The 27,359-nt window shown below is 37.7% G+C and overlaps 1 protein-coding gene across 2 annotated transcripts in view; it reads right to left on the bottom strand.

Annotated features, from left to right (window-relative positions):
* The window catches only part of HBP5 (SOUL heme-binding family protein), a 102,003-nt gene that overhangs the window by 68,580 nt on the left and 6,064 nt on the right, over positions 1-27,359 (bottom strand). For both annotated transcript variants that reach the window (XR_016364491.1, XM_089829486.1), the window contains exons 3-6: positions 19,463-19,531; positions 19,162-19,233; positions 12,352-12,434; positions 12,126-12,254 (exon numbers count right to left, since the gene is read on the bottom strand). Coding sequence is in view for 1 of the 2 variants with exons in the window: in XM_089829486.1 (XP_089685612.1) it covers positions 12,126-12,254; positions 12,352-12,434; positions 19,162-19,233; positions 19,463-19,531 (353 nt within the window). In the remaining variant the exon portion in view is untranslated. The remainder of the gene's footprint in view (positions 1-12,125; positions 12,255-12,351; positions 12,435-19,161; positions 19,234-19,462; positions 19,532-27,359) is intronic.

Below are 27,359 nucleotides of genomic sequence, written 5' to 3'. Positions count from 1 at the left end.
ATCTTTAGGCCTAGGAACAAGAGTCCAAGTTTTGTTCTTTTCTATTTGTTCTATTTCTTCGTTCATTGCCTCAATCCAACTTTCATTTTCTATAGCATCCTTAACACTTCTAGGTTCAAAATCAGCAAGTAAACATGTACCTTTAATTTGTTTTTTGTCATAGTACCTTCTAATTTATCTCCAATAATCTGATCAGGTGCATGATGCCTTCTAACATACTTGGCCAATATAGGTTTTTTGCCTTTTGAATGAATTGCACTGTCTTCATTTTGAATTTCAACTTCAGGCTCAGGTCGTTCAGACTCGGTAGACATTAGCTCAATAGCTTCAGAATGTGACTCGTGTCCCTGTGACTCAATTTGTACTTCTTGCAACTCGGTAGCTGTGGAGGACTCGGGAGGTGAAGTCTCCTTAGATGTGCTTGGCAATGTATCAGGTTCGAAGTAAACAAATCTTTTGTAATCTTCTGGTTCCCTTTTGCTTTCTTCTTCAGTCTTTTCTGCAAACTCACCAATTCTCACATGTGCACTTTCTATGATTTTATGAGTAGACAAATTTAAACATTTATATACCTTACTTCTGCAGGAATATCCTAAGAATATATCTGCATCACCTTTCACATCAAATTTGGCTTTTCTAGACTCTTTCAAGATGTAACATTTCCTACCAAATAGTTTTAGGTAACTTTGGGTTTGTAGCCATACCATAATTCATAGGGAGTTTTATGTAAGTCCTTCTTTAATTGTACTTGGTTCAAAGTATGAACTGCAGTGTTGATGGCTTCCTTCCAGTATTTGATAGCGACATTATTTTCAATCATTAGAGTCCTTGCACAATCCATGATGGATCTGTTTCTTCTCTCAACTATTCCATTCTGCTCAGGAGTACCAGGAGCTAATACTTGCTTTTTTATTCCTCTTTCAATGCAGAAATTATTGAATTCATTGGAGATGAATTCACCACCTCTATCTGATCTTAAGCATTTCAATCTTTTTCTAGTTTCTTTTTCTACTCTTGGTAGATACCATTTGAATTTCTCAAATGCTTCTAACTTTTCTCTGAAATACATAACAATCATCATTCTAGAGTAGTCATCAACAAAAAGAATAAAGAATTTTTCCCCACTATAACTTTCTATTCCAATGGGTCCACACAAATCAGTATGCACAATTTCCAAGACATCTTCAGATTGATAGTTCTTGCTCTTAAAACTAGTCTTTCTCATTTTGCCAATCTGATAATTTTTGCATAATCCAATATCTGGTTTCTTCAAACTAGGAATACCTCTTACTTTTCTGAATTTGCTTATCTTGACCATATTATCAAAGTTTACATGACATAGTCTTCTGTGCCATAACCAACTTTCTTCCATTTGAGCAATAAAACATGAGCAATCACCAAGATCAAGATAAAATAGGTCACCTCTTGTTTGTTTGCCTGATCCAATCAAATTCCCTTTGTCATCCAACAGTCTTGCCTTGCCATGCATGAATTCGACCTTGAATCCAATATTGATTAGCTATGTCACACTTAGCAGATTATGTTTCAGTCCTTCAACCCAATAAGCATTGTCACATACAAGTTCATTGGTTAAAGAGACTCGGCGTTTCCCTTTTATGCAACAAGGTTCATTGTTTCCAAACCTTACACTACCTCCATCATAGTGTTCAAAATATTCAAATTTTGTTCTATCTTCAGTCATATGATGTGAACATCCACTATCTATGATCCATGTGTCATTTTTACTAACATGAGAGATAAGTACCATCTTATCTTCTTTTTCATTAGATTCATCTTTTACAGCAATGTATACTATTTCATCTTCACTGTTATTAGAATCTTTAGCCATAAAACAAGTCTTCTTACATTTTTGTCTTTGAAGGATTTGTGACTTTTGGATTCCTTCTTGCCTTTGTGTACTTGTGGCTCTTCTTCTCATCCTTTCTTTCTTTGTTTGGGCACCTGGCAGCAATATGACCAATCTTTTCACATGAAAAGCAAATTAAAGGAACTTTACCTTTGTACTTTCCTCTACCTCTAGAATATTTCTTTGCAAGTAAAGCTTCAACAACTTCAACATCACTATCAGAACTTTCCTCTATTTCCTCTTCACTTTCTGACTGAATGTCCTTTATTTTCATGCCTTTTTCTTTGAGTGAAAGTTTAGCCTCAAATGCAGACTCAATAATTTTGGAAGCTGGAACATAATTGTCAAAGTTGTCTAGCTCAAAAGCTATCAATATTCCTACTAAGGCATCCAAACTTAACTTGTGATTTGGATCACATCTCTTTTCTTGAATAGCAGATACTCTAATTGCATAGATAGGAAGTGATGTTCTGAGAACTTTACTTACAACAGTTTCTTCTTTGATTTCTCCTTCAGAAGCTCTGATTGCACTAACACTAGCTTTGATTCTTTCCACATATTTGGCAACATTTTCATCTTCTCTCATTTTCATTTGATCAAACTGTCCTCTAAGGCTTTATGCTTTGGCACCACCATAGATATCCTTTAGCTTGTTCCACATATCAAAAGTAGTTTTACAGTCTTTGATCTCATCAAATTCATCATAGTTGAGAGCAGATGCAATATCAATCATCACGATGTTATGGTTTTTTTTCTCAACAAGATCTCCAACAGATAATGTACTAGTAGGAGTTTTGTATTCTTCATCAATGTATTTGCAGTCTGAATCACTAATGGTAGCCAGATGAAGTCTCATGAGTCCCTGTCATGCTGAAAAGTTGTCTCTGTTTAGCTTTGGAATCTCTCTCTTGTAAGACATCCTGATCTTTAGCTTGGGTCCTTGAAACCTTTCCTGTAAGCACCAAATGCTCTAATACCAATTATTGGAAATATAGGAGTAACTAAGAGGGGGGGTGAATCAATTACCACTAAAATAAATCCCAGATCCCTTAGATGTCAACAATAAAATTTAGACTAAGAAAACTGATTGTTGTTGTTACTTGGTAAACACAGAAAATGTTGTAACTCGGTAAATGCAGAGTGTGAATTACTTTTAGTAGACCTTAAAACATTAACAGTAATTAATCTTGCAAGCATAAGAGAAATAACGTGAACACATGAGACACTAGGATTTAACATGGAAACCCAATTTGGGAAAAACCACCAATGTAACTAGTTACTGTTTTTCACTCTTCTGAAGTGAGCCCTATTAGGAGTCAACCCTATTAAAGGTTACAAAACACACTGTTAAGTGTGACCTTGTTAGAGGATTTAATCACCCTACTAGGAGTGGCCTTGCAAGAGGTCTTAAAAAAATTCAATGGAATTGCCACCTTGTTAGAGGATTTACAACTGGCTATTAAACCAACTCTATTAAGAGATTTTAGATCACTGCTACAATGGTTAGAAAGTAACAATGAAATGACCTGATTGTGATGCAATTGAATTGTTGAATCCAAATCTCTTTTCTGCTTAAACTTGATCCTTCCTGATCGAATATTACTTCTCTACTCCACAAGGATACCTGCTTATCCTTCAAGTTCACTCCCTCGCTTTTCTTCTTAATTCAATCAACACACTTGCACACACACTGGAAATCTCAACTTGATCTTTTATTTATACCTTCCGGATTGTCAAGTCAGCCCAAATTCAAATTACAATAACCAATATTCATCACCATAGTCGGCTAGAATCAATACATAAAATGATTAAGCTTCATATGCTAAAACAAGATAAATCCTTCGTAAGCCGACCCTACTCGATAGAAACTAACTTTGAAACGATTCTCTGTGTTAACCAACAGAAGCTCGGTTAACACTGCGAACTTGCAGAAATCCTTTGGCAACTGAGTGAACTCGGTGAATACAAACTCTGTCCAACTTTCCCTTCGCTGACCGAGTGAGCTCGATTAACACTCTTTTCTGCCTCAATTCCTTCGATGCCCGACTGAGCTCGGTAGACACTGTCACCTGTTCAAAGTAAAGCTATGAACCCTCGGTAGACAAGGAAAAATATCTTCACTGACCAAGTGAGCTCGGTAAGCATTGTCTGTCAATTGATATGACATTTGTGTAACATCAAAGACAACACACAATTAATCAATTGTATCCAACACCTAGTACATATAGGACATCCTTTAAATGTGCGGTAACTCTAGTTTTCAGTTGTACTGAGCATGTCCCAAGTCCTTTCAAAGGATAAGTGGAGTTATCCCCAATTGTGACTTCTTTAGTTGAGTGTCCTCCGAAGGTTTCAAATTGGTCTCTAAATCATGTTATGTGTCTAGATGCTCCACTGTCAATTATCCAAGCATTTTTGTTAGACTTTAGCTCACTTGACAAGGTGAGGTATTATAGTAAGTTTTTAGGTTCCTTTACTTTAGTTATGTTGAGAAGGGCTTTCTTTCTTTCTGGACAATATGTGTGTATATGTCCAAATTTGTCATGTTTGAAACATTGAACTTTTGAAAAATCTCTTTTCTTATAATTTTGATTTTTCTTCCCTCTTTTCTTAAAATGTCTTCCTTTTATTGTTTGAGTGCACGTGTAAGGCTTGAACTTCGTCTTCTTTATTTGGTATGATTCCTCTTGTAATTAATCGTGACTCCTCCTAAATACAATCATTCTTGAGTTGATCAAATATAGTTAGAGTAGGACGAGCACTAACCCCTTGAATGAAGGATTCCCATGTAGTAGGTAATACTTTAAGAGCTATCAAAGATAATTCTTCATCGTTTACAATATTTCTGAGAGTAGAAAGTTGGTCTCTTTATTCTAATATCCTCAAGAAGTATGATGTGACATTTTCTCTTTTGTTCATCTTGATGTGAAGGAGTTGAGTTTTTAAAGTAAGCAATCTACCGGTGTTATTGATTTCTTATGAGTTTTGAATTGTCATAAACATTTCATGTGCAGTTGAAGATTTTGCTATATATGAAAGAATGTGATTTTTCATAGAATCAATTATAATCTTCATGGCCTTGTTGTTGTATCTTTTCGATACAGTTTTGTTAGGCTCATTTTCAGGCATGGACTTGTTCTCTTCCACAAATTTTTTAATTTGAGTTCTCTAAGAACAATCATGATTCGTATTCTTTAGGATATGAAATTTGATGCTCCATCAAGTTTGTCTTCTATCTTGACTCCGTTCACCATGATTGCTCTTTTTGAGTAGACTAATAATACAGGAACTTTTGAAAGTGTTTTCACAATCAGTTTTTAATCTCTAACTACCAACCTGGCTTTGATACCATATTAAGAAATGTGAGATCAGAGACAGAGAATTCTGTAATTTACTTTCAGACTTAACCAGTTGTATATTTCTTTCTTTGTCATAGATATCTGTACTTCCTTTCAGTAACCTATTATATGTTGTATTACTGATTATTGGACTTGCTGTTCTTATATGCCAACATTCATATGGAAGACTGATTTATATTGGAATGTAGATAATAATTTCTCTGCAAGAGTAATCACATTGCCGATGTTATTGATGCTTTTCCCCAGCAGTCGCTTGTCATATATAAGCAATGAAAGGTTGCATTCACGTAGGGGCATGACCACGTGGCTTTTTCCACGTAGGGTCATGACCCTACGTGGTGAAAACCATGTAAGGCTCATGCCCCTACATGGTGATTATTATTAGTTAGTACTTTAATCACCTCCCAATCATACAACAGCTTCGTTATATTTATAAATCACTGATGAGGGAGAAACTCATAGTGATTATCATGCTCGAGCAAGATTGTCAATATGGATACTAATGTACAATATCACAGATTATTATTATCAATGCATAGTTCTCAAACCCGATCACTGGGTGAGAATAAGATAGTTGATCTTTCTTCAGGCAGATAAGAACATTAACTCATAGATCGATTCATATCATGAAGCCCAATCTGGGCATGATCATAAATCGATATCAGTATATAGAGGAAGTTAATTACATATATATATATATATACACACACACACACATATACATTCATATATGTTTGTGTAGATTTGTTCTACATACTAATATCATATCCAGCTGAAGCTAGTACTTCAACACTAGCTACAGGAGAAATAGTAATGGAAGACAAAAATAAATATCAGAAATGAATTCACAGTACCTCAGCTGTGAATCAGATGCTTCCTCGGAATCATAGCCCTTATACCTCAGCAAGGGCAAAGAAATCAGAAAACCCTTCACAAAGACCAATAAAAAATAGTATTCAAAAGATGTCTTTGTCCCTCACAAAGAGCTCATATTTACAATCTCCAAATGCCCTTTTGTTTTGAAAATGAAACTTCACTTACGAAGCTTCTCCAACACAACTTTATAACATTTAACACTTGGCTTAGGCATATAATTAATTAAATAAATGGCCCCCTTCCCATGATGACTCAACCCTCAACTTAAGTGAAATAATAAAGTTAAATTATAACTTTATAATAAGTCATTTAATGATTTAATAATGATTTGGCCACTAAAAATGTAATAACTGTCAAAATTCTTATCATTTAAATATGTCATCTGAAATAAGAGCCACACCTATTGTTTCTCCATGTGACCAAATGCACCTTCCAAAAATGGAAAAGGTTCATCTCAATCAACACCCAACTTACCACAAATAGTAAGTACACAAAGTTAAGCCAAAACGAAGTCCAATCTGAGCCAAACAAAAACCAACCTATAACTTATTGAATTGTGGAGAAGACAAGAGTCAAGACCCTCCCAAGCCAAGCCATTGCCTCAGAAGACCCTCTATCTACAATAATAGCCTACGGGGATCACAATAATAGGATAATCTCTCAAACTCCGATTCTAGCAAAAATGGGGACATTACAAAGAGTGAAACTTGTAAAAACTCGTAGACCAAAAAAAATAGAGTACTCAACAACTTGGAGAGTACTCACAAAGTATGCAAACTATGCTCAAAACAATGCATTTTCTCTTTCAAGTTGTCAATTTTTAATTTAAAACATTTTGTAATTGAATTTTACAAAAAAAAAAACTCAAAGATTTTTAGCTTTAGTTCTTTCTCAATTGTCAAGCTTTTGCCAAGTTTTGTCCGCATCTTTGCCAAGTTGAAAATTTGGGACTTGTTGAGTACTCTTGGAATCAGAATCTACAAACCAAAGTAACAAGAATCGGAATCGGATCGAAATCGGCAAGGCCGAATCAAATCGTGAATCGGCCATGAATCGGAATCGAATCGGCCATGAATCGGAAAATTTAAAAAAGCCTTGAAATTTAGTGAGTAACTTATTTCATAAACCCTTTATCGCTGATTCGATTCACCGATTCACAAAAAATCGTTTGGCTTGAATCGAATCGCTGAATCGCGTGAATCGCATGAATCGCCGTGATTCTTGGAACTATGCTACAAACTATGATTATTTCTAATGTATTTCTCTATAAGAAACTTGTATTGGTGCAAGTTGATGGTCATATCAGCAAGATGTTTGTAGAAAATAATATTTACAAAAATAACTTAATAGCTTGAAATGATATTTCAATGCTTAATTCAAATTTTTAAATTATGGCAAAATTGTACATTGGCTGGACAAGTTTCTATCCTAGGCCCATGGATGAACAAATACTCTGTAATGTTCCTTTTTTGTGAGTGCCATTTTTAAGAGGATTAGCCTATTTCCTAACTCTCATAGACCAATGGAGTTGTTCAGAGGATCTAGTTAGCAAAGTTGGAGACCAATTCCCACTCTAGAGGTCATGGATCTTCAGGATTGCTCTTTGATTGAGTTAAATCAACACACTTGCTAAATAGTAAGTGTTTATTTTGGGTAAGTTAGAGTTTCTATTTTTAACAATGCACTTGGACAATTTATTAGCAGTATGGAGTTGTGTTGACAATGACAAAGCTTGCAGTTTGGGACTAACTATTTATAGTTAGTGGATGTTAGAAGAGGACTCTTACTATTTATAGTAAGGTAGTCGGATGCACAATGGGTACAATGGTAAACTCCCAGGTTTAGTCAGAATTGAGAAATAATGATTAATGGAGTTATAGTGTTATAATTATTACTAAAGTTATACATTAATAATAATTGATTTTCAAGTGCATATCATTTATAAGTATAACTTAAGTGCACTTTATTTAAAAGAGAGATATAAGTGTTTAATAAAGAACACTTTATATTGTACACCAAAAGGAGGGGTTATAATTGAATTGTAGCAAAAGCAATGTTATCAAAATCTAAGTAATGTTTAAGACTTTAAGTTATGAAAAGAGTACTTGTGAAGATATCTCTTGGAGAATCACTAAAAGACAAGGCAAGAGAAAATGGATTCATTCACGACTGGTCTGTTTACATTTGTTGGTGTGGAAAAGGAATTGAAACAAGGGTTTCAGTTTATCAGCTTGAGGAATTGTAAACTCTTAAGTTTCAGCACTTTGAATTGGTGAGAGACCCAATGAATCATGCAAGTGGAGAGATGGTTTGGACCAAAGGCCATAACAGAGCTTCAATGTGTTGATTTTGGTGATGGTTTGTATCAGATTTGTGGAATTTATCAGCATATATAGTTTATAGGTGTCTGACAGTAATTGGTGTAGCTCAAGAGGTTGCATTTAATTCCATTGCTAGAAGATGCACTTCATTTCTCCAGCTGTGGGACATTTTCATTCACGCATTACTCATCAAGCTTTGGAGGGCTTTAAGGAGAAAATAGATGACTGCTTGGGCTTCCCTACTCATTCAACCATTGCATTTGGATTTTCAATGAATTGTGTGAGGGTTTGAATGTTCGTTGCTGTTATAAACACTCTGCTGTGTTGGAGAAATCAGGTTCTTTCATTTGCAATCAGACTTAGAGCTAATATCTAGCATCAGCTAATTGTAAATTATCTAGACTCACAAATAAAACTTTCAATTCATGTCTTACTATTTTTATGCAAACTTGCTAGCTTGCCTCACAACACTTTATAAAAATCCAGGGAATTGCATATCTATTTCAAAAATCAGTTATACAAATCATTTGCATAGCAAATTGGTGGTTGCAGCATGAGTTCTTACACTCCCTTTATAAGAACCCTTTTTATCAAATAATTAAATATAAGTAGTCTTTCAATTTTTTCACTTTTTGAAAGAGGGGAGGAAGGCTCTATCAAAGTTCGTTGAGTGCAAAAGGGAAGATTCGACATTGCTACTTGTGGAGGTGGTCAATCTAGTTGACGAAAGAGTGGCATCATCGAAATCTACGACAATCATTGCCAGGGTTCTTGGAAAACATTAGGCCCACGTCCGGATTCAAAGTTGGATTGAGGAGCATTTGGGTTGCAATACCTCTGTTTTTTTTCTTCCCAAGCAATTCTTCGTGATTATTTTTCCCTCATAGCTTGCCCACGATAACATTCTCAAGACTTGGCTTTGGTCCTTTGATGCTCAAGCTTTCTTCATTCAAGAACGGATCCCTTTTTTCAACTCGGTCACTATCATGCCCTATGATACATTTGGGTTGATTTGTACCTCCCCTTTGAATTTTGGTCAATGGATGTTCTTGATCGAATTGGCAACGCCCTTGGAAGGGTGATCGATATCGACATGGGCCTTAAAGGTGCTACATGCACGGCCAGATTGCATATTTTAGCTATCCATTGAATTCCATCATCTATTCGCCTTCCATCATCCTCTGAAGTTTGGCTTCAAAAGGTAGAGATGGGGAATAATGGCACTTTCTGCCTTTGCTGCAGCAGTCATAATCATCATGAGGCTCAATGCCTTGTGCCTCCTATGCAATGGTGGACACCCAAGAAATCTAGGAGGGTTGACTCATCTGCACTCCCCCTCCTTCGATCAATGTTGCTTCTGGCTTGAGCGACGTAGAGATTGATCTTCGGTCTGCTACAATTTTTCCTCTTCCCCCTCTTACAAATTGCGCCCCTCTCCATCCAAATTGCGTCTCTGATTTGAGCACACAAATGGCCCCCTTGGTGGACACTCAATGCATCATAGAGAAGCTCCCTAATCCCATGGATGTGGATAGCCATATGTCTGCCAATGTGGGGATGGATGGTGTATACCCCGCCTACCAATCTTGGTTTGGTCCCGTCATTGTCTTTGTCCTTGTCCTTGTGCAAGCTTTCACACAAAGAAGAGTTCTTTGATGATGATTCTCCCAAGGATACGTTCATGGATGAGCTTGATATTATCGAGCCCAGATCAATTTCACAATCAGCTGCCAGGGTGATCAATTTAGAATCTACCAAGAAGAAAACTGGGAGTAAATCAAATAGGCAGAAGCGTGAAGAATTTGCACCAAAGGTGGAGCTTCCATCGATCAAGTCATACCTCACAAGGTCTAAGGGTGTGATTGTGCCCTTTAGCAGTGGTTGTACCTAGCTGTGTTTGTGGGTTGGGAGGAGAGCTTTACTAGTCCCTTTTGTCTAATAGTGGGTCATGTGTTGGCATGTTGCTTCTGATGAATCTCTTGGTTCATAGTTATCTCATGTATCCAAGTATGGGTATTTAGATGGGCATGGTGTTTCCTTCTTCTTGGTCTATCCTGGTTCACATTCTTTACGATGGGCTTCTCTTGCTTGGATCTTTGTGCGTGCCACTTATCTCTTTCTTTTTGGTGCTTGGCTCTCTTGGCATTCTTTCTTGGGTTTCTCTAACCTATTTGAGTGTTTTTGTCCCTTGTGATGTTTGTCCCTTCGCTTTGTGGGGACACAGTTCCTCTTTTTTGTCTGCTGGCCTACCCCTCCTTTGTCTGGTTGGGTATTGTGGCTTTCTTGGTCTTCCAGCATCTTTGGTGCCTCTTACACATTTCATGTACTAATACTTTTTATTAATAGAAAGGGTGCTAACCCCATGGTAGCAATTTGCCAGAGAAAAAATTAACAAAAAACTTTATGACGATTAAGAAATTTAACCATTTCAGAATTTAATTAATTTTTGCTCAACAAACAAAGAATTCTGACCACACCACCAATACCTTAGTTGCATATGATATCAATCTATGTAAAAGTTGTTGCTCTCCCAAGTTGATGAGCCTCTACAAGAAGTATGGAGTGCTCTTAAAATGTTGGATCTGCACACAAAAAGTGCCAGTGTTCATCTAGGCTATAGGAACTCTGTGCCATTATCAGAATACCTTTCCAAGTTTCCAATAACACTAGCACTTTCCAATAAGTTCAAGTTTCCAGGGATGATGGATGGGCCAGAAAATGGACATCACAATGATTAAATGTGGAAAAATAAATGACACTCTCCACCAGCTGTGAGAGGAAGAGGTTTGAGGTGACTAATATGCTACCTAAATTGGGAAGCTTCTCAAAAGTTTTCAAGCAAGAAAAATACATTTCAGATATCGATTCCCAAAACTTGGTTTTCAAAGGGATCAAATCCTAGAGAGAGTTCTTTCCATACAGATTTCTACACATAATTACACCTATATTATAAAGAGGATACCCTTCTAGAGCAATAAAGATGAAAATGTATTCCTCCTAGTTTTGTAAAGTAAGTTCACACTTGCTCACTTAACATGTCCATACTGTGAGAGACGAGTAAAGATATGATTCCAATTGACACAGTTGCTCTACAAGAGTAATGAAGCACAATTACATGATTGCGGAATGTGAAGATATACCATAAAGAATTTATATTGACAAATAGTGGATATGAGCACCAAAATGCACTAGATTGAGGTATAGTTAAGATGCTTTTGTTGATATAGGCTCAGTTCATCATTGCAAGGCTCTCATTGTTGGTTTGGTGATTAAAATTTAGATCATATATTATTGATCTGTTCAGCACATTAGCCTATTGTACCATTATATACTATCTTACAAACAGAATGGACTACACATGTGCCAACTTGATATCTTCAAACCCTTTTCAAAATCTTAAAAAGAACCACCTAAGATATTGAATATCAGAAATATGAAAATACGGGAAAGCAAATTTTGATGAACAGTTAAGTTCTCTTGGTTTTTCTCTTGCTGAATCAACCAAAAAAAATCATAAACATGTGTTTTGTTTCCAGAAGCTTCAACAAAAGACTTATATTATTGATTTCTCGTATTTAGAAGCATCTTAAGTGCAGAAATATCGAATAATATTGAACTTTATTTAGCTTATGTTGGTAGCATTTGGTACTCCAATGTGTTGTTTCAATATGAAGGAAACACATCAGATAAAGAAAAACTTACTCTGTTATTTTCCTTTCCAGTGGAATAACTATTTGAATCTGTACTTGTGAAGATTCCTCTGTTGTCTGGGTGAAAACAGGTGTTGTCATGGGAATTTTTTCATTCTTGGCATTTTTCCCAAATATATACCTAGAAAATACAAGACATGTTCCATGACTATTTTGCACAACTCCAGCAATGTTAAGTTATATTTGGAGTGGTAGTAAATATTGGCTATAGTACATACCCGGTAACATCATTGAAACCTGATGAACCTGTCAGCTTATCACCTTTGGTCTCTATCACAATGAAGGGTTCATATTTTCGCACCTAGACACAATCAAATAAAGAGAAGTTTGGCGTGCCTTAAAAAGCTTGTTATGTAAATGGCTTGCAAACATCAAATTCAAAGCAACAACATATTGAATTCAAAACTCTAATAACTATCATGTTCTTTTGGGATTCATAACTGTGTTTATGGATGCCTCATCCAGATGGGACATGGGAAGACGGATTAAATTCCCATCTAGTAGAAATCACATTGGATTATGAGCTGATCCCCATCTACAAACTTTATATTATTCTTGTAAGAGTTTGTTTATTAACTTAGGTGCTATTTTGTATGGGGTAGCATTTTAATTTGGATGTTGCAAGACATCACAAAATGGAACATTTGGGAGCTAAAACCTGTCTGCAAATTAGGAGGGGAAGTTGCAAAAAAAACTAAATTCCCCATCACCAAAGCCAAAAAGTATGTCAACTATGTGATACTCCCATCCTAGGATAAAGCTAATAGTTTTTTGAAACAGGAGAGTATTCAAAAGACATTATTCTCCGCAGCCACATTAAATAACCTATTTGAATGTCAAACACTCATGAGATTGACAGAAGGAGGTTTTGAGTGATGAAACAGCAGAAGCATGCACCCAATGAGTGAAGTTTTTAATCTTAATACTGATGAGTGAAATGCATTGACTATTTCATTTATGATTGAGTTCACCCCAACAACTTCCCCAGATCTCATAGTAACAATGGGATGTTTTTAAGAGCCAGTAACAAATGTGTAAATTTGTAATGTTCGCATTATAAAATAAATAATAAATCAAACTTTTGTAACGAGCTGATTGATTTAATGTATCTCGGACCCATTTTTATTTTTGTTTCCGTAGTTTGTGTCACCGTCGGTTATCTTTGTACACCCTCGAAAAGTTTCCCGACAGGTATTTAAGCACGACTTATAGGTAGTCTATAGGCATGCTTTGGATTATTTTCTCTGCATTGTGAATTCCTACTGGAGTTCTCTGTAATTTGCCATTTCGGAAGTGAAAGACCACCCCTATTTGGCTCATGCGGTTTCGGTGGGATTCAACCCTCACCCTATTCCATTGTTGCATGTATTACCTTGCTCGGATCTGGCAAATCGGAGCACCATCTCTTGGCAAACATATATTGAAGGATTTGTGTGTTCAAATCTTTATTATTGTGTTCGGATTTCATCTAAATCTATTGTGTTTATATGAACAAGATAGCATTCACAGTTGTGTCCTAATACCTATCCATACAATTTCCTATCATCTCCATACTGCCTCCTCCTTGGCCATACGGCCTCCACTCACCATCCACATCTTTGTACCTCCCTTCCATCCCCCCTCAATCCACTGTACAGCATATTGGCCCTCTTCTGTAGTGTGCAAACATCCCTTCACTGCCACCGTACAGAAATTTCCATACACCATGCTGTCTCTTCCTTATCACCATATGGACCTTGCTATTAGACTAAGCTATGTACTGTACGGCTAGTCGTACAGTCTTCCCCTGCAGTCCACCATATGGCCAACAAGCCCCTCACCATACGGCCTCCTAACTTTGCCACCATACGCCATCTCCCTGTCTAACGTACAATCGACCATACGACCCATCTTTTGGCCATCCTATACACTGTACGGTCTATCTGACCTTCCTGCCGCCTGCATTGTTCAAGCAATCTCCAAAGGAAATCCATGTTCTTGAAATCGGAGGGACATTGGATCATTACAGTGGTATCAGAGCACTTCAATCCTGCCTGCCTATGGACAGTGAATGAAATTTTATAGCCAGAAGAGGACACATTCCGTTGATCGAATGTTTGTCGAACCGGAACCAACCGCTACCAAACTTGTGCCAGTACTAAGGGAACTTGCAAGGAATCAGGCACAGATCACTGATACGTAGCAACTCATGGAAGAAACTCTCAAGAAGTTGGCAGACAACAAAATATCAGGAGAACAAAATGGTCACAGCGCGCAGCCAGCACGCTCTTGACCGTCCATGCTGACTTTTCTACCGCAGACGGAGGCACAACACGGAGGGAGACAACCAACCTTCGAAGAGATGCAAGAACAAATGAGAGAAGACTAGAAGAATGCAAACCTTGAAGAAGATATATCCTACAAAGATTACGCGGATCTAAGAATGAGATATTCGGGAGGCGAAAACAGAGGATACTTTAACGATGATCTTAGAAGAAAGTTGAGTAAGGTAAATCTATCTCCATTTGATAGATCTGGTTCCATATCTACACAAGCATGGGTAATGAAAGCCGATACCTACTTCCAGTTGAATCCTATGCCAGAAGAAGAAGCAATCAAATTTGCCACGTTGCACTTGGAGGGAGTTGCGCATGAATGGTGGCACCACGGCACCATCACATTAGAGCATGATCAAATAAACACTTATGCAAAATTCACAGAGAGATTGATAGAATGATTTGATGGTAAAGATCCGGAGCTCAATTTCAAAGATTTGGCACTACTGAGACAAAATGGATCGGTCAATCAGTTCATTGCAGAATTTCAGAAACTCTCTATTTTGGTCACGGACATTTCCGAAAGAAGATGGGTAATGCTCTTCATGGACAGACTGACAGAACCTCTGAAAGGTTAGGTAAAGGGGTTCAATCCTACCACCCTGTCGGAAGCAATCAATAAAGCACGGAGTATGGCATCGTTATTAGCATCATCCTCTCGAAGTTACATCCTAAACCGTCAACGTTTCCAAGGGACAAACTCTGCCCAAGAAGCCAATGTTGGATGAAGCTACCAAATAGGAACTCCGAAGGAAGAAATTGTGTTTCAATTGCAAGGGACCTTAGGAGCTTGACCATCGATGCCTCAGAAAAGGGAAGATCCATTACATTGAGGTCGTGTCCGATGATGAGGACAAATAGGAAGAAATGTCGGCCGAAGATAACCAACCCCACAATGACACCAACATCAGTTTAAACCGTGTAGAGAGAATTGTTGCTTTGGAACAACACGGAGGAACCATTGCCTTGGCCAATAGCCCGAGGTGCACAATTTTTCATGTATGGGATACCCTTCAAGGACAAAGGGTTATGGTGATGTTGGATAGTGGAGCTACTCTAAATTTCATAAACTCATCCTTGGTAAAACGAAGAAGACTACCTACGGAGGCGCACGCAAGCTTCCAGGTCAAGGTTGCCGGAGGGACTTTCCTGGCCTGCACGCACCTTGTTCCTCAACTGAGTATCACAATGGCGAATCACACGATGACTGAGGACTTCTTCATAGTGGACCTGGCTAACATGGAAGTTATTCTTGGCATACAGTGAATGGAGACCCTTGATGAATACACTCGGAGTTTCAAACTGATGGACTTTACTTTTGTTGTTGACGGAAAGAAGGTTGTCCTCCAAGGAATGGCAAATGAAGGTCTAAAGGAAGTTTTTGCGCATTGGATGGAGGCAATTTTTCGGCATGATGACGTTGCATGGGCTACGCATTGCTTTATCTTGGCGGAACCTATAAAGGCGCGTTGAAGACCTCCACAGGATGATGAACTTCAAGATATTTTAAGTAGACATGATAAATTTTTCATGGATATTCCTCCTGACATACCACTTCATCGAGGATTTGAACACACTATCGAGTTGGAATCAGGAGCAAAGCCAGTCATAACCACATCGTACCGCCACCCCAAGAAATTCAAAGATGAGATTGAAAGGACGATTCAGGAATTGCTAGAGAAAGGATGGATCTGTCCCAATTCTAGCCCATTCGCATCATCTGTGGTATTGGTCAAAAAGAAGAACGGGATGATGCACATGTGTGTGGACTATTGCGCGTTGAACAAAAAAACAATAAAGAATAGATATCCCATTCCAAGGATAGATGAGCTACTGGATGAATTGCATTGCACGGTCTATTTTTCAAAAATAGATCTCCATTTTGGATACCATCAGATCTGCATGAGGGAAGAAGATGTGGAGAAGACGGCTTGCTGTTGTCACTACGAACATTATGAGTTTCTGGTCATGCCGTTCAGATTGACCAATGCACCTACTATATTTCAATCATGCATGAACCGCATCTTCAACAAACAATTGCATAAGTATTTATTGGTATTCTTTGACGATCTTATTTATAGCAGGACATGGGAGGAGCACCTGAATGAAGTTCTAAGTATCATGGAAGAACAATCCTTGTTCACCAAGCCGTCCAAATGTGAATTTGGTATGACAGAAATATTGTACTTGGGGCATGTTGTCAGTAAATATGGAGTTCAAGTGTATCAGGAGAAGATTAAGGCTATCCTTGACTAGCCTCTCCCAAAATCACTCACAGATTTGCGAGGATTTTTTGGACTATGCAGTTACTATAGGAGGTTCGTTAAAGAATTCTCTCAGCTCAGTGCACCCTTAACGGATCTAACAAAGACGGGGTCTTTCCAGTGGAATGAAAAGGTACAACTCACCTTTGACAAGCTGAAGGAGGCCATGAGCACTTGTCCCATACTTGCACTATCTGATTTCACTTGACCATTCATATTAGAGTGCGACGCGTCCAGGGAAGGCATTGGAGCGATGCTGATGCAAGATAGACACCCCATCGCTTATGAGAGCAGGAAGTGTCACTGGACGACGCGACGTGGGAGCGCGAGCACATTCTTCAACACCTAGCATTGCATTTGCTTGAGGACAAGCAAAATTTGGGACTGAAGGACTGTAATGTTCCTGTTATAAAATAAATAATAAATCAAACTTTTGTAACGGGCCGATTGATTTAATGTATCTCGGACCCATTTTTATTTTTGTTTGCGTAGTTTGTGTCGCCGTCAGCTATCTTTGTACACCCTTGGAAAGTTTCCCGACGGGTATTTAAGCACGGCTTGTAGGTAGTCTGTAGGCATGCTTTGGATTATTTTCTCTGTATTGCGAATTCTTGTTGGAGTTCTCTGTAATTCGCCATTTCAGAAGTGAAAGACCTTCCCTATTTGGCTCGTGCAGTTTCGGTGGGATTTAACCCTTACCCTATTTCGTTGTTGCATGTATTACCTTGCTCGGATCTGGCAAATCAGAGCACCATCTCTTGGCAAACATATACTGAAGGATTTGTGTGTTCAAATCTTTATTATTGTGTTCAGATTTATGAACATGATAGCATTCACAGTTGTGTCCTAATACCTATCCATACAATTTCCTGTTATCTCCATACTACCTCCTCCTTGGCCGTACGGCCTCCATTCACCATCCACATATCTGTACCTCTCTTCCATCCCCCCTCAATCCACTGTACGGCATCTTGGCCCTCTTCCACACTATGCAAACATCCCTTCACTACTACCGTATAAAAATTTCCATACACCATACTGTCTCTTCCCTATCACCGTACGGACCTTGCTATCAGACTGAGTTGTGTACTGTATGGCTAGTCGTACGGTCTTCCCCTACAGTCCACCGTATGGCCAACAAGCCCCTCATCGTACAGCCTCCTAACTCTACCACCGTACGCCATCTCCCTATCTATCGTACGGTCAACCGTACGACTTGTCTTCTGGCCATCCTATGCACCATACGGCCTATCTGACCTTCCTGCTGCCTGCGTTGTTCAAGCAATCTCCAAAGGAAATCCACATTCTTGAAATCGGAGGGACATTGGATCATTACAAAATTTTGCTCGAAAGTTTAATGAAAACAAGTAAACAGCATACCGGTATTAATGCAGAGATGAGGGCTTCTATAAGTCAGCTGACAGCTTCTCTAAGTATCTAGAATACAGATGCTACATGAATCTGTTTAACTGGGAACATTTTTGTCTCTAAAGAGATCATATTTTTGTATTTTCCCCTGTAACTTTCAGTTGTTCAATTCAAGTAGTTGACCTACTGTATTGCGCTTTTCCAGGCTTTTCCTTTGTATCTCAAACCCTATCTGCATATTTCTTGAGGTTCATTACTAGATCTTTGATTGTGATTGTGTCTACTCATTCCCACATCTTGTGAACCCAGACAAGTTGGCAGAATGTACCTTTTGCCACTTCTCATTTTAGTTCTTAGATATTGTAATGTAGAATCATAACCATTGACTTCTATAAACATCTGCCTCAATAAACTGGTGACTAGTAAGGATTTTGTTTTATTAAGATGCATATGTATACACCTGTGAAACCACTTTTTAGTCATAAAACGTGTTGCTTTTAACAAGGCTCTTCTTTCTAGTTTGTTTAACCAAGTCAAAACTGTGACCAGGCCCCTCTCTGTTAGTTCATGGCATGTACTTGTCATCAAGACTCTATTTTCTACCACAAGAACAGTTTATTTAGATTTATACAGGCCACCAATCATTTATGAGCACTTCATTTTCATTTTTAAAGTTCTTAATATTTACTGAACATCCACTAATTTTTACTTAATCACACATTCAAATACCTCAGAACAATCTATAGTTGGTCCAAAGACTCCAAACAGAAGCAGGATTTTGATCCAAACGATTGCCTTACCAACAGCATAGATGGTTACCATAATAGTATCAAGGAAATGCACCTAGATTTCAAGCCTTGTCCAGCAATTTTCTAGTGTCAATGTTGCACAGACAATACTGTTACAGTATATTTGACTGTGTAATTAATCAAAAATTGAAGGAATCGAGATCCTCTCATGTAACCTGTCCACAATTTAGGACTTCAGGGTTTCAAAGGAAATTAAGAAGGTTTGTTCCCTGTTCTCTTCTATTAGATTCATCATTATCATAGTCCTTTCACTAATGCTTCTAGTGCCATACCTCATAGTCTGCTGTCCTTTTCAATATCTGATACTTGGGAGTTTCCAAATCTGGAGTCTTAAAAATACGTAGCTGCAGGAAAAGAAAAAATATCATCACTTCCTAAAAACAAGAAGACAAAATTAAAAAAGTACCAAAAGCATAATCAAGCTCTTCAAAATGAAAGAAGCCTAATATTTGAAACTTCAATAAAATGTCAGTTAAATTACCAAAAAGCATAATCAAGATCAAGCTCTTCAAAATGAAAAAAAGCCTGATATTTGAAACTTCAACAAAATGGTAATTTTGAGCAATTACTGACCTGCTTTACAACATCCATAAGACCTTCAAAGGAAAAATAGTCATTTTGTTTTATTGAGTCCCAATAGTCCTGCTCAAACAAGAAGAAGAAAGAATTGACATAAAAATAATTAAACATTAGAAACACTGAAACAGGAACATTCAGAGGAAATGATCACTTGCTTGAATCATGTTCATTACCTCAATAAGAGCTTAAATTTTTGGAGGAAAACAAATTTTAAATACCTAAACATTTAAAAATATAGTTCCCAATATACAGAACCACATCTCTGTAATTTGACCAATTAGTAATACTGATCTATTTATATTTATATAGTTACACATATAGGACTTTATAAGCAAAATCCATTTGGAAACACACTCATGACCTAGCTATAGGATGTAAAATAACATAAAGAAGTTACGACCATATAGAAAATAAAGAATACTTCCTTCTTCTATGGCAATTACAAATCAAATAGTTATAAACTTATATCATTAACTTACTATGTCCCTGAAGATGAGGAACAAAGAAATCTTTTGTATTCAACATCAAGTGATTTTAAAAGTAGAAATCATGTGCGCACACATATGAAACAAACTTTCCAGATTGACACCCCTTTCAACTATTACAAAATTACATCTGCGTGTCCTTAAGTTTTCTGAAAATATTAAGAATTTCTAAACATTTAACCCTTGACTTTTTTCAGCATGAATATGATTTTGTGCAAGTTCAAAATTCAACACTGGATTAGAAGGCATATCAATCAGGCAAACATTATTTATATGGAACTCCTCTTGCGATAAATGCCACTAGTGTTGCAGCCCAAGAACCTTAAAGACCATTAGATGAACAATATACAAAAAGAATGTTTAATGTGAAACTCTATCAATCCTCTATGCCATGATCGTGAACCTACACAGTGACATTCCAAGAAAGTAAAAGCTACTTCACACTTGTCCGAGGCTCCCACCTATATTGGTTTATTTCTTCAATATCATGTTGTTTGAAGATCCTGTAGATTAACATATACAGGGTATCTAGTACATAAGGTTATTCAGCCACATGTGGAAATTGTGGAATGGCTTGAAGGAAGATTCTTATGAAAAAATTACCAATTTCTAAACCTCAATTTGGGGTTGTGATTGCACAAAATAGTTGATCCTTCCATTAAGAGCATCTTGTTTCAGCAGATACTAACAGTTTTTCTCATACAATGAAAACTTTAACTCTCTTTATGAATGTCATCCAATTTTATTATTTTGGTAATATGACTTGTGCAAAAGAGCTGATCTCTTATTATGCACTTATTCTCTCTTCAATAAAATCTAAAATTGTATTGTTGAAATCTCAAAGGTCATCTACAATGATGCTTAAGACTTTAAAGTCCACTCGGAGGAGAAATTTTTCCAGAGACATCATTCAATCTAGTTATAAACTCATTTTCTTTGAGATTTTACGATTGAATTTATCTTTTTCTGTCTACTCAAATTATTTTTTCATTACCTATTACTATCAATCCTTGGACTTGGGTATGTGACAAGTTAAAATCATTCATTCGGATCCATATTCCAAATCAATGATGTGTCCTTTTCCTCTAGCAGATAATCATGGGTAGATCTTTCAAAAAGCAATTCTCTGAGGAGTTGATTGAGCTTACACAATATTTGATTTCTCTTCTTATAAGAGGTTTTCAGGAGGTCCTTGTGCTGGTATCTTGCCAGACAACATTTTCAAGAGATAGTGCTCCATCTCCTCACTTGACTTGAGACCCTATGACCATTCTAGGGTTCACTTTGTACTAGTCTGGTAATTGTGGCATTGCATCAGCATTGCTTGATGACAAGCAATCTTTGTGAAGGGCAAATTATAATGCCCCATTTTTAGGTTCTCTACCAATGTAGCTGTTATTCACTTTCTTGGTTGGTGTGAACATGTTAAGAGGGGTAATGTGATGCTACCAATGAGCTCAAACAGTTTACATGAGTCATATGATGCTTTCAGATATTATTTCCAGCTTTTGCTCCAAGACGCTTGGAGGGAGTGCTATTTTTAGTATGTCATCAATTTAAGTTTGCTTAACATCTTTTATCATCGGGATCACTCCCACATAGTCAGATCTCAATACTGATGCATGTCAATTATTGTCGTTAATTGGGTGTATTATTGAATTATATTTAATTATTTTCACTAAGAATGCAGTTTTTAATAAATATATTTAGTGGGCACCTCAGCTTTATAGCTTGTTGGAAAGAGAATGGAAAGAGTTAAAATAATGAGATGCTTAAAATCAACTTCAAGTGAAAATGTTTTAAATGTAAATTAAATCACTTTTTGGAGTTTAAAGGCTTAATAAATTAATGAAGTGATATTAAAGGGGAGTTTCTAGAAAGTTCCATCAACCACTTATAAAAAGGGGGATGGAAAGCTCATTTGCATGTTGAGTTTATTAGTTATGATATTTCTCTTTGAGTGTTTCTTTGAGAAATCCCTATGTGGTTCTAGAGATGGACTTGATTCAGCTCAAGGTTTGTCAAGACGAAGTCTATTACTGGCAACATTCTCTATGTTGTTGGAAAACACAATCTGGAGTAATGGTGTTTTGATATTCTCTTCTTGTTCAGTTTTCAGAGTTTCTTATCTTCAAAGATTATTCATAGTGGCTGATTAAGAGGTTTTTCGGAGCTTATTGTGTGTCTTTAAGTCTATTTTCGGCTGGTCATGTTAGTTTTGGTAGCTTGGACAGTTGTTCATCCATATGTAGTTAATTTGCAAATAATTGTGGTTAGATTAGGGACAAATATTTGTTAATTAATTGACCACTTTTAGAAGCAACTAAAAACTAACTTGGTTAGGGTTGTTAAGTTGTTTTTAATCTCGACTGTCGATTGAGAATCAATCTCGGTCGTTGGTTTTCCAACAAGAGTAGTATAAAAGGGGGTCGGGGGGGGGGGGGGGCATTTGGAGAATAAGAAGTTTGTAGAAGCATTTGCAATGTTAGCAAATGAGTTTGCAGTGATAGCAAACAATCTTGCAGTGTTAGCGAGGGCGCAATGATAGTGTTGGGGGATAACAACAGAGGAATATCAGCAAGAGAAATTGGGAGGTTGTTTGAGTTCTACCAATGAGAGGCAAGGAATTTAATATCTCTTGATTTGCTGAAGTAAATTTAATTCCTCATCTATAGAACTAGTTTTCCCTTAGGGGTTTTTCCAGCAACAATTTGTCTGAAAATATTGTGTTCTTTGTGTTGTGAATTTCTTTCCGTATTTTATTGGTGAAGTTGCAATTATGTTATTTTTTGATATTAGTAGTGAATTGTTTTCCAGTAGTTTAATAATCATTTAAGATAGGAGATTAATAATCAGTGACTACAATAGGAATTTTCACATGGTATCAAAGTGGTGTTGAGGGTAGAAGTGTTTTTCCCTAGGAAAGAAATTAAGGGTTTATTAAAACCTAGATTGATCTCTTTAGATTTATATTGCTTTAATCCCTTGAGATGGCTTCAGCTAGTTTGAGAGATCAAGACAAACTGGATGGTGCCTTGAATTTTGGTGTCTGGAAGACCCGACTTTCTTTATTGTTAGAAGAGAATGGTATCAAGGATTATGTTACCACTATTGTAGCTGTACCTACAGATGCTACACAGCTTGCAGCATACAAGAAGGAAAATTTCCAAGGCAAGGAGGATTATCCTTGATGGTGTCAAAGATCATATTGTTCCACATATCTCAGAGCTAGATACAGCAAAGAAGACGTGGGAAGTCATTATGAATTTGTACCAAAATGCTACCACCAACAAGAAGATGATTCTCAGAGAGAAGTTGAAGAATACTCAGATGAACCAAGGAGAAGACATCACAAGTTACCTCACCGGGCTTAGACTTGTCAAGGACAATTTAGCAATTGTTGGAGATAGTCCCAGTGATGATGCCATAGCCCTAAATGGGTTTACTAAGCAATGAGATGTCTTTGTTCAAGTTGTCAGTGGACAAGATACCTTACTGAGTTGAGATCGACTATGGACTAATTTCATTTAGGATTTTAGACTAAGTCTTGTCAATGGTGCCAACAAGAGTCAGAAAAGTGAGGTGGGATAGGAAAACGTTGCCCTAGCGGGGAAAGGGAAAGCAAAGAAGGGGTCTAGCAAAGGATTGAATTCACAAAATGAGAAGAAGAAGAAGGACCTTTCTAAGGTCAAATGCTTTGGTTGTCACGAGTATGGTCACTATGTCAATGATTGCCCAGAAAGGAAGAAGGCAAAGAAGCAGGTGGCAACTTCAGCAAGTGCAGAAGAACTCTCCAGTAGAATGGAAGATAAGTTTGCACTTATCTTGTATGGTGAGCTCAACCTCACAGTGTGTTTAGTATATAGGTAGTGGGGCGTCATTTCATATGACAGGAGTTAGAGAGTACTTCTCCAGTTATAAGGAGGAGAACACCAATATCCATATTTCTATGGGAAACTTGTCCAAACTCAACCTAGTTGGGAAAGGGACTGTTCAGTTTTAGAGGGAGAATTGAAAGATACTTCCACTTCATGATGTGTTGCATGTGCCAGGCTTAGGTATGAATTTGATTTATGTATTTGTTCTTCAGGATAGGGGGTATAACATACTCTTTAGAGGGACACATGTGTTGACTAAGCATAAGGATTGGAAATTACCCATAACTATAGGAGTTAGGAGTGGTCACCTTTATAGGTTGCAGTTTGATACTCCTAAGGCACTCATGAGCAGCAGTAATCCTAGAGATCTTGGAGAGCTATGGCATAGGAGGCTAGACCATATTCATCATGGAGCACTCAAATTGCTTCATGAGACGGTGACAAGTGTTCCAGAGGTGAGCACAGAGCATGATGATGTATGTAAGGGATGCGTGTTGGGGAAGTTTGTGAAAGCATCTTTTCCAAAGAGTGACACCAAATTTGAAGGTGTTCTTGATCTAGTACATTCAGATGTTTGTGGACCAATGTCAACAAAGTCTCTTAGAGGATATGAGTACTACGTTACTTTTATCAATGATTTCTCCAGGAAGACTTGGATATACTTCTTGAAGACCAAGGATGAGGTTTTTAATCGGTTCCAAGAGTTCAAGGCTCATGTGGAGAACTCAACAAGAAGGAAGATAAAGGTTCTTCAGTTAGACAATGGAGGCAAGTACAAAGGAAATAACTTCTAGGAATTCTATACCAGAGAAGAAATCAAGAGAGAGTGGACTGTTCCTTACAATCCACAATAGAATGGAGTTGTTGAGAGGAAGAACCATTCTATATCGGAGGCGGCAAGGACTATGCTACATGACCAGGACATTCCCCGTTATTTAGGGGCAAAGGTGTGTAGTACAGCAGTCTACATTCAGTTTAGGGTTCCACACAAGGCACTAAGGAAGATGACACTAAAGGAATCTTTCACAGGAAAGAAGCCAGATGTTGGTCACTTCAGAATATTTGGGGGTTTGGCATATTATCATATTCTAGGAGATATTGATGCAGTACAAGGCAAGAGAATCCCCAAAAGAGATGTCCAAGCCCCCAACAAATAACCACACAGCAGAAACAGAATAACAATGCAAGATTTGATACCAAATGAAAATAATTTATTCATAAAATAACTGTTGCATGCAATGTGTCGGGCTGTAAGGCCTTCTCGATTACGGCCAAATACAAAGCAATTACAATAACAATTCTACAAGCTCCCTCAAGATCCAACCCAAACACTAGCTAGTCCAAATCCACACTCTAGTAGAAACCTCCAAGGAAGATCTCAACTTGTGCTCACAAGCCCAAAAGAATCTCCTTGTTTTCCAAGCCATAGCTACTAGCTCTTCTCAAACTTTATCCAAGATCCAAGTGTAAACTGCCTCACATTTGGCGCTCTATTCACACACTTTCAAAATCTTCTCACTCAGCTACTCCATCTTCCATGCTCTTCTCCAAGCTGGATAATCAATCACAATCTTGCTGTAAACTACCTCACATTCGGCGCTCTGTCCACAGCCTAATGAAAAACTCGCTCATCAGCTACTCTCCTCACTCACTCCTCCTCCGAATGAATGAATAATGACTAAAGACTCCACCATAACCCCTACTTATACCAATCTAAGCCACAAGTTGGCCCAAAATGCTAAAAACTAAATAAACCTAACATTAAATACTTGAAGAGCTACAAGTTGGCCTCCAACAGAAATTAAATGTCCAAAAATTGATACCTGAGCAAAATCATGAGATCTCCTAGCCCCGATTGCATTAGAACTTGTGCTTCGAACTGAAGGTAGTACTTTAGGTCATCTACAACCCTATAAATTTTCATCCTCTAACTCATTGCACCAAATTAGTTACATATTAAATATCCAAAAATTGATACTCGAGAAAAATCGCGATATCTCCTAGCTCTGATTGAATTAGAACTTGTGCTTCGAACTGAAGGTAGTACTTTAGGTCCTCTACAACCCCTGAAATGCACCAAGGTTGATTCATTAAGGATATCTGCGCATCCATCCCGAAAGTCATGCACGAAAACCTATTGGGTAGACTACCAGAAATAGATACTCCAAGAGAATTGTCATATCTCCCATCTTATAATGAATTAGGACTTGCGCCTTTAATAAGAGATAGTACTCTAGGCCCTCTTTAATCCTTGAAATTTTCATCCTCTAACTCATTGAACAAAATTAGTTACATGGCCCACAACAGGCATCCAAAAACCAGAAAACACAGCTCCAACAACAAGGTAAAAATAGCTCAAACTTTAACATGATAACTCCAATCTCTATGCGCACATAGGACAAGGTTCCCCAATGTGTCTCCAACACATCCGTAGCCATTAAAAACATAACTCCACCAAAATCCAAGCTGTGCACATAGGACAAGGTTCCCCAATGTGTCTCCAACACATCCGTAGCCATTAAAAACATAACTCCACCAAATTTCCAAGCTCGATGCTCCTGCATCAGACTCCCCAGGTAAATAGGAAAGTATGTCCCATACTTTGATGCCTAAAAAAAAATCTGCAACCAACTTCATCTTTACCAAAGGCTTCCACTTCATCAAAGTCAATAGAAAAAATCTGAAAATCAATCATCTATGCTTCATCCATTGAAACATCAGAATCAAATACATATCAACAACCTAATCAGCATGCTCACACCCAAGAACAAACTGAACATAATGCTTCTTCAACAAACCCTCATCCACATCAACAACTAGTGAATCCACACCAGCAACAACAAACTTCACATCAGCAGCAACAAACTCCACATCAGCAACAACATGTAAATCTCCATCAACACATGCCAAACTCACAACACCAGCAATCTCATTGCTCACAACAAGATGCTCTGCAACACATAACTCATCACCAACAGCAACCAGATCATCCACGACTAAGTGCTCTGCAATTTCCATGTCAGACTCAACCGACTAATCATGAAAAACCAACCTCTGTCCCAGTATCAACAAGGTTAGGAATTTCTTTAGCAACAACCTCCAGCTGCTCTGCAAGTTCTATATCAAACTCCACAATCTGATTAACAAAACCAACCTCTTCCACCTCGATCTTGTGATGCCATCTTCTCTCACGAACAAGTCTTTTAACCGGCCAAACAACTCTCTTCCGGATTGGTAGACTCCAACTCCACAAACATCTATAAAAGCCTTCCTCATCCTGTCCTTATCTCGATTAGCCGAAATAGTTTCAAACCGAGCAACCTCCTCCTTAGCTTGATCAGCCAAACTAGCTTCAAACCGAGCAGTCATCTCAGAAAACCTTCTCTCCGCCAGATCACGAAGATTTGCAATCATCTCAGGGTCCAATGCTCTTGGAGCCATCTCCCAAGATCTTCGTAAACCCTCTGCAAGAAATCCTTCCCACGCTCCTTGTAACAACCTCAAATTGTTTGCAAGTCAAATCACAAC

This window comes from Cupressus sempervirens, chromosome 1 (genome assembly GCF_028749045.1).
Source record: "Cupressus sempervirens isolate cs-2001-9-10 chromosome 1, ASM2874904v1, whole genome shotgun sequence".
In the NCBI taxonomy this organism is placed as follows: Eukaryota; Viridiplantae; Streptophyta; class Pinopsida; order Cupressales; family Cupressaceae; genus Cupressus; species Cupressus sempervirens.
The sequence above is the reverse complement of the archived record's forward strand: the minus strand, read 5'-3'. Positions and strand labels throughout refer to the sequence as shown.